The sequence below is a fragment of the Egretta garzetta genome, unplaced genomic scaffold (assembly GCF_000687185.1).
Source record: "Egretta garzetta isolate BGI_Z169 unplaced genomic scaffold, ASM68718v1 scaffold1100, whole genome shotgun sequence".
In the NCBI taxonomy this organism is placed as follows: Eukaryota; Metazoa; Chordata; class Aves; order Pelecaniformes; family Ardeidae; genus Egretta; species Egretta garzetta.
The window spans coordinates 25,221-32,654 of record NW_009258340.1 but is presented as its reverse complement, the minus strand read 5'-3'; the positions used below and the strand labels follow the sequence as shown (position 1 = coordinate 32,654).

The following is a 7,434-nucleotide window of genomic DNA, read 5'->3' as shown; positions in this document are numbered from 1 at the left end:
CCCCCAGCCAATACACCAGTAAATAGCAAAAGAAAAAAAGAAAAAAAAAAAACAAAACAAAAAACAAAACTACACACATGCTACGCCGTAAAAATGCAGAGTTAACACTATTGGGAAGAAGGCTGTGGGTTGCTGAGATGGTCTTTGAAGAATAAGCAGTATCCATCTGCACTCCCTTTCCCCAGCCCACCCATCACCAGTGATAGTCCTTCATGGAAGGGGCTTTGCTTCCTCTCCCACAAGCTGCAAAATAGACAGCCTTGAAACAAACACCCCGATTCTCCCCCCAACGCCCCCGGTATCCCCCTGCCCTTCCCTCCCCCCCTCAAACTGAGCCGGGCTGGTTTGAATCTGCACACAGCATGAAGCTGCATAAAGCAGTTGAGCAGCTGCAGGGCACAGAAACCATACTGGTCTCTTCAAAGGGCATCTTCTCCAGCCATCCCTACGCTCCCAGCTGAGCAGAGCTGCGTTCTCTCCCTCTTGCTCAAACCCACAGTTCAGATCTTTATACAAAGGCTGGCCAGAGCGGGTGCCAGGGGTTAGTTCTTGTCCTCTTTCTTGTCATCGTCCTCTGAGGGGTAGGAATGCCATGTCAACCTCTCCTCATAGAACGAGATGACCACCTGGGGGCACTTGATGTTGGCTTCCTTGGCAGGGACCAGGTCGGCCTCGTCAGAGTTCTTCCTACAGGCCAGAGCAGAGGTGCAAGTTAGGGGGCTGCAGAGGGGAGGCGGAAGAAGTGGAGACCAGAGAAAAATCAAGAATTGGCAGGTAAGCGGAGACCCCGAGCTGCTCGGGGGATCCAAGCGATCCCTTCCCGAGTGGCTCTGGAGCAGGGAGAAGCAGCACGTGAGCCCAGGAAAAATTCAGGCGTGAGTTCAGCTCTGGGTTGTTGGGGATGGGGAGCGAAGCCGAATCAAAGCTGCAGCCCTGCCCCCAGCCACTCCTGAGACGGTGCAAAAGCAAATGGCTCCCACAGCTATGCCTGACTGGTTTGGCTCCCACCTGCGCCAGCAACAAGCCCTGTGTCTCTACAGCCGAAGGGGACACGGTCATCGTCACGGCTCTCCTCCGGGTGCAGCCGTCCAAAACTGCAGCCCGCGCCATGACATCATGCCCCTCTCTCTCCCCAAGCTCGCGCCTGCTGTGGGGGGGACACCTTAAGAGCCACACAATCCCAAGGGCCCTACCTGCTTGTTTCACATCCACGTTAGCCTCAGCGCAGAGGGTCACCTCAGGCAGCAGCGCCATCGCAAGAGATTTCATGCCAGGTAGCAGGGACTCCCCAGGCGCAGGTCCTTCCCTCTCTGGCACAGAATAAGTGAAGAAGTGACAGACACAAAGACACACTCACCACTTCATCAGGAACATGAGCTCCCCGCTGGAATCCGTGGCACCAATGATTCGCTCCGGCTCAAATCCTCGGGCAAAGCCTCGCGGTTTCTCCGACTGAAAAGAGACAAGTTTCCACTTGTAGCATCACCAGGGTGACAGCCACAGCCCTGCTTCTGGTCACCAGGACACACTGGTGGCTGCTCAGAAAGGCTCTGCGTATCAGATGCTCCGACTATAATCACTGGGGCCAGCGGGGAACTGAATGCTGGTGAAAAGCCCATTGCACCCAGGTGACGCAGGAGAGCACAGTGGAGCAGAGTGCCCTGCTGTGAGCACAGGACCTGATTTCCGCAGCCCTGCTGGTCAAACTCTTGTGTTGGCCAAGATTCAACAGCTCCTGGGATGAAAACCAGGCTGCAGAGCTTTTTATTGTCCCTTTTCCCCAGCAGCTATGAGCACCCTGAGCAGGAGGCTCTCCCCTCCACCTTGTTCCCCCTGTTCAAGGGGCAACAGGCAACTCCTGCCTCCTGTTTCACCCCTTTTGCAGTTCTTCGGGAGAAGCTGGGGCTCCGTACCCTTTTGGTTCAAGAACCAGCCTTTCAATTTAGTGCTAGAACCGGCTCTGGATTGATGGAGAGGCCAGGCTTAGGCAACAGCTCATGCCTCCTGCTTTTCAAAGTGCTTTTCAAAAGCACTTCAGCTGTGTCTCGCTGAAGCGCATTATTTTCTCCTCCATGCAGGAGAACAGTTTGACCGAGGTTTCAGAGCGTGGCTGCTCTAGCTGCTAGACACTGTGCCAAACATAGGGGCAGGGAGCTGAGCAGAGAAACCCCACCCTGCCTCACCTCCTCCTTCTTCTTCTTTGGTTTGCTCTCCTCCCCTTTATCCTCCGTGTCAGACTCTGCTTTGCGCTTGCTTCCCTCAGACTTCTCACTCTCATGTGCGGTTTTCTGGGACTGAAGGAACTCTGCAATGAGGTCCGGGCAGTCGAGGTTCTCCTCTGGCTCCCATGTGTTATCTTCACTGCAATCAAAGACAACAGCTGAGTTTTACATACGGGCAGCTTGCTGCAGCTTTCCCTGCCAAGAAAACTCCTGGACACAGGCTCAACATGGAGATGCTGAGAGCAGCAGCTGCCTGGATGCAGGTGTCCTCGCCCCATGAAACAGGACCCTGCATCCAGGCAGGGATGCCAGAGGGCAGGGCAGTTATTTCCCTTCTCAGGAGAGAAATGCAATTCATTTTATCCAGCTGCTTGTTTCACGCTAGGTTAAAGGGGGGGAAGCCCCACCAAGCACTGCACAGCCCGTTTGCAAGACAGAAACGGGACTTTCTCACCTGGGCTGTGCTCTCATCGCCCTGATTAGAGCTTGAGGCATTTAGCACCGCTGTTTTTATCATTACGGCTGCCCTTGGCCTGTTAGCTCCATTTTACAGACAAGGGGAGGCGCAGGGAGATGGAGCCACCTGCCCGGAGAGGGTTCAGGAGCCAAAGGCAGAAGAGAGACTCGCGCTGGAGCAGCCCAGCACCCACCCCGCTGCACCAGGCAGGGAGGCACTTACTCCGAGAAGCCTTTCCACTTCAGCAGGTATTCCACTTTGCCCTTTACCACTCGCCGATCCAGGACCTTCTCCACCACATACTCCTCCTCCTCTTCCTCTAAGACCTCTTCCACTTTCTTCTTGTTCTGTTTTTTTCCCATTGTGCTGGCCAGTTTTTCAGCTTACGGGCGACGCTGCTAAAAGAGGTGAGAACCACATGTTTGTGTCAAGGTCAGGTTTGCCTTTGCCAGGCAGCAAACCTACTGGATACGCAGAGGCAAAGCACAGCGCAGGAGTGCTGCTTTGGAGAAAACAGGCACGTACAGAGTAGGTAACACATGAAGAGATGGGCCAGGACGGTCCTGCCAGCTGAAAAGGCAAACAGAAATCTCCAGCAGGAACTGCTGTACACGACGCCTTTTTGTCTCCCCAGCACATTATTTTACCGGTTCCATTAAGACCCTGCCTGATCCCACCCATACTTTGTCCCTGTTTTCAGCACACTGTGTCTCAACCTCGCTGCTCCCATGTGTTGCCCTCCAGAAACGAAGCAGCATCCTCTGTCAGTGGCTCCGCAGCTCATCCTTCCTCTGCCGAGTCCCGCGTGTTCCCCCTCAGCCTGTTCTCTCCCCTTCCCTTCCCTTGCCTCGCTGAGCCGCCCTCCAGCTTAGTCCAACCCTGCCTTGAGCTGCAGAAAGCATTTGCAGAGCTGCACAGCAGCAGGAGGGAGACCACGCACTGCTGGTATTAACTAAAACTTAATAAATAGTTAATCCAAGTTAAACACAAGTCGCGGTCCCTGATACCGAGCTCCCCATGTTCGTTTCTTTGCTGGTTCATGGATGTGCACTCTGGCATATTTATCTAACCCACCACCCCAGGTTTTTTTTTTTTTTCTTCTTATGTTCCAGAGCTGTTTAGACAGTCAAAAACTCCTGCCTATATCTCCAGTGCTTGCTGGGAAGCGGCAGAAGCAATGCAGAGCTAGGAGAACTCTCTGGCCCGACACAGCCCAAGGCTACCTGCCGTAAACGCCGCCGCAGTAGCGGGTGACGGGGCGGCCCTCGGTGCAGCTCTCCGCTCTCCACTCACGCGGGGGGACTGCAGAGGAGGAGCAGCCCTGCCAACGCGCTGGGCGCTTCCCCCGGGCTGAAACGAAACACCTCGGAGAGCCAAAAACCACAGAGAGGCCCTGCTTCCCTGCTGAAACCCAGCTCGGACCAGTAAGAGCACCGCAGCCGGGCAGTTCCAGGGTCAGAATCCCTCCCCGCTGGTGCTGGGGTTGGCCACCCCCCTCATCCCTGCTGCGGGGCAGGTGGCTCTGCTAAAAACACCCCTGGTCCTTGTAAATGCTCTCCATCCGCTTCTTGGCTTACACCAGTTACACCAACAGGACGAGATCCTGAGCCACTGCACAGCCCCATGAGGGGAGACACCAAGGGAGCAAATGCTCGTGCGGGAAGGGATTTTTCCTTAGGTTCCAGAAAAATATAGAGCCCTCTGGTACCCTGACCTCATCCTCAGCCTCTGCTCCAAAGAAGTCTGCGCAGCCAGCCGAGCGCGCTGAACAAGTTGCACTGATTTAGACCGACCAAAGGGTCAGGAGGTTCCAAGTCTCCCCATCTGCTACCTCTGATAAGCAGCTACGCCGTCACGGAGAGCCACTGGCAAAGCTGGCAACGGGACCCGGGCTGCCTGAAACCAACTCTGTACCTCAGCCTCCCTAAACCCCACCCTGCTGAAACGCTGCCCGGGGAGCGTTCACAGCCTAAGCACTAAGGAACACGACTTTTTTTTTTTTTTTTCCAGTAAAATACGTATTTTCTGCCAAGCAAAATAACTGGCAAGCAGGTCAAACATTGCCTACCTGGAAACTTTAGTTTTGCCACTCAGGTTATCTTGAATCATGTAGAATAAATCTCAGCTGGCAAAATCTATGCAAACTGGGGCTGGTTTATATGGCAAAACAAAAATCCTGGCTGAAGGAGATGTCGGAGTCCAGCAACAGTCTCAGCTCTCAGGGTACAGCTGGATGAGCTCCCTTGTGCACGAGATGCTGCTGAGCTGAGCAGCTGCTCCTCCAAAGGAGAAGGCTTATAAACAGGCCCCACAAAGCTCAAAAGATGAACCGTCAGTTCAGCCCAGCAGAAGCCGCAGCAGAGGGGACAGGAGGGAGCACAGCCGAGCCAGCATGCTCCAGACCACCCCGTCCCTGCTGCTATCTCACAGACAGGGCTCGAGGGCAGCCCAGGAGCGCAGAAATGCGCAGAGGGAGAAAGCAGCACTTCTCTGCTTGGCAGGCACTGGACCAACGCGTTTATACTTTGGACCCCACTATTGCACCGTTGCTTTCAAGCCAACCTCAGCATACAAGCTGTGCCAGCACCCGGGCTCTCGCTCTGCAGGGCACTCGGCCTCCGGCCGTGCTTGCTGGCAGATGGACACCTTCCCTTTGCACCCTGTCCCTGCACGCAACAGCCACGAGGCAACCACAGCCTCCTTGCTTGATGGCAACGGCAGGGTAGGAGGAATGAACACCTTCCCCCTGCCGTGGCACCCAGAGCTGGGGCTGCTCCAGGCAGAGGACAGGCAATAAAAGCAATAAACGCCAGGCCAAAGCATCTGCTACCATCTTGGGGTGCTGGGTGATCACTGAGCAAGTTGGAGGGGGTCACAGAGCCCAGGCTCTGCATCACAAGCCTCCTGCTTGCGTTTAGCAGCAGACATCTCCCCTGTGTTTCTTTTACCTGGTGGTCTTGGAAGAGGGGTCAGCACCTGAACAGGCTGCAGAGCAGACGGGGACAACGGGAAGAGCTTGTTCTGCTGCTGCACGTGCTGTGCTTGCAGACCTCCAGCATCCACCAAAGGTGAAAACTAAACCCCCTCTAAGTGTGAAACGAAGGGGGAAGTTCCCTGCCCTGCACAGACCAGCAGGTGAGGTGGTTGGTAGGGATATTCCCACAGACAGGCAGTGCTTCCCGCATCGATTTTTTTTTATTCGATGCTAGAGAACACCCAGCCCCCCCAAGAATGAAGTTTTATTGCCCTATTCAACGGGGGGGGGGGGGGGCGAAACACACAAAGGGGGGGGGGGGGGGGAAAAAACCCCAACAACCTAGAAACAGCCCACTAAAACAGAGCCGTACAAGAACATGCATCAGAGAGGCTTTTCCCTCTTCAACTCTTGGGCTGAAATACACTGACAGCATCTTTAAGCAGACGCCAGACGGAGGTGACCCCGAAGCAGCAAGGCTCCCGGTCGCCTGCGGCCTCGCCGAGGAGGAGGCCGGGCTGCCTGGCACCGCCTCGGCTGGTGTACAATACAACAATGTAAAGCCTCCCGGACCCCCCGCCAGCATCTAATCCCCTAGCAGGAGCCAGTGCTGCAGCAGGAAGCCGAGAGATCGTGTTTCACTCTGGAATTCTTCAGGCAGCTCCTTCCTCCTGCGCAGGACAGCCTTCCTCCCCTCCATCCTCCTCCTCTGGCACCGCATGGCCACTGGAGAAAAAGGCCAGAGCCGAGCATGCCACGGCAGAGGAGGTTCCCAAGAAGGTGCTGTCGCAGCTCCAACTACAACCAGCAAATAAACTCCAAGACAGCCTGAAGGGGCGAGATCTCAGACTTCCCCTCTCGCAGAAGGGAATTCTGTTCAGCTGCAGCTCAAAGGGCTTTAGTCAAAATTGCCGTGGTTATTGCTTGGAGATGGACTTGGCTTTAAGGCACCTAAGGATGCTCAGCTGGATTGTCAGGTTGCTCGAGCAGCTTCCTAAGAAGGCAACTGGATCAAAGAGTCTAGCGGTAGAGTCCGGCCAAGATGAGCTCAGAGGGGAAGTTGCTCAAACTGGAGGTGGTGTGTAGGACAGGTAGGTGTGGAAAGGGAAGAGAGAGGTGATAGTGCAATGAAACACTGGATCCATCATTTTATTGTGGTAGGTGCTGGGCAGAGAAGATGCAAATCCAAGGCCAGAAGCACTTTGAGAAAGGGCTTGCCAAGGGGAGGGACAAATACACCAGCGCAAAGGGCTGCAGCAGCCATACCTAAATGCACGGCAGGCAGCGACCTCTCCAACCTCCCCAGTCACTCGGCACCCATTCCTTTCAGCAGACGGTTCCCTGTTTCTGCTTCAGGCATTTACACCACAGTACCGGTGTCACCCCCTTGCACAGACCTGCTCTGCCTCCGTGGGTTCTCAAGATGTCTGCTCCCACGCAGGCACGGGGCTGGCACCCAGCTGCCTGCTGACAAGCCGTCCCCTCGGCACTCATCCCTGCAGCAGGGACAACGTCTGGTTTTGCCTCAGGAGCCTGCAGAAAGGTGCTCCGGTCGGATGAGGCCAAGCCGTAGTTCACAGCGTCTGCTGCTCGACACAGTACAGATTTTAGCGTTGGAGCCAGCAGCACAGAGACAAGCTGCTGCACAGGCCTCTCGCTGCACTGCAGTCAAAAACGCAGCTCAAGTGAGAGAAAGGGACTTCAGCCCCCCCGGGGGGGGCACAAACTCAGAGCATGGCTTTATCTGCGAAGCATCTGAGCTGCTCCCCACGCCCTCTTCC

General features: G+C 55.4%; 1 protein-coding gene across 2 annotated transcripts; it reads right to left on the bottom strand.

The window, feature by feature from the left end:
- Nucleotides 1–325: 325 nt before the first annotated feature.
- Nucleotides 326–7,422, bottom strand: CBX1 (chromobox 1). 2 transcript variants are annotated; one of them, XM_035895042.1, is made up of 5 exons: nucleotides 7,051–7,422; nucleotides 2,902–3,077; nucleotides 2,184–2,361; nucleotides 1,358–1,452; nucleotides 326–687 (listed from the first exon to the last, which is right to left on the bottom strand). In XM_035895042.1, the coding sequence occupies exons 2-5, from the start codon at nucleotides 3,039–3,041 to the stop codon at nucleotides 543–545; spliced, it is 558 nt and encodes a 185-aa protein (XP_035750935.1). In that variant the 5' UTR covers nucleotides 3,042–3,077; nucleotides 7,051–7,422; the 3' UTR covers nucleotides 326–542. The 2 variants fall into 2 exon arrangements, with proteins under 2 accessions (XP_035750935.1, XP_009637817.1); XM_009639522.2 differs by lacking the exon at nucleotides 7,051–7,422 and adding an exon at nucleotides 3,903–5,568.
- Between the last annotated feature and the right edge of the window lie 12 nt (nucleotides 7,423–7,434).

Excerpts from the sequence above, each read along its gene's own strand:
- CBX1 (XM_035895042.1), bottom strand. The coding sequence starts at position 3,041 with ATGGGAAAAAAACAGAACAAGAAGAAAGTGGAAGAGGTCTTAGAGGAA. Across the intron at positions 2,362-2,901 it reads AAGTGGAAAGGCTTCTCGGA|TGAAGATAACACATGGGAGC; the intron begins GTAAGTGCCTCC and ends CTTTGATTGCAG. Across the intron at positions 688-1,357 it reads CTCATGTTCCTGATGAAGTG|GAAGAACTCTGACGAGGCCG; the intron begins GTGAGTGTGTCT and ends TCTGGCCTGTAG.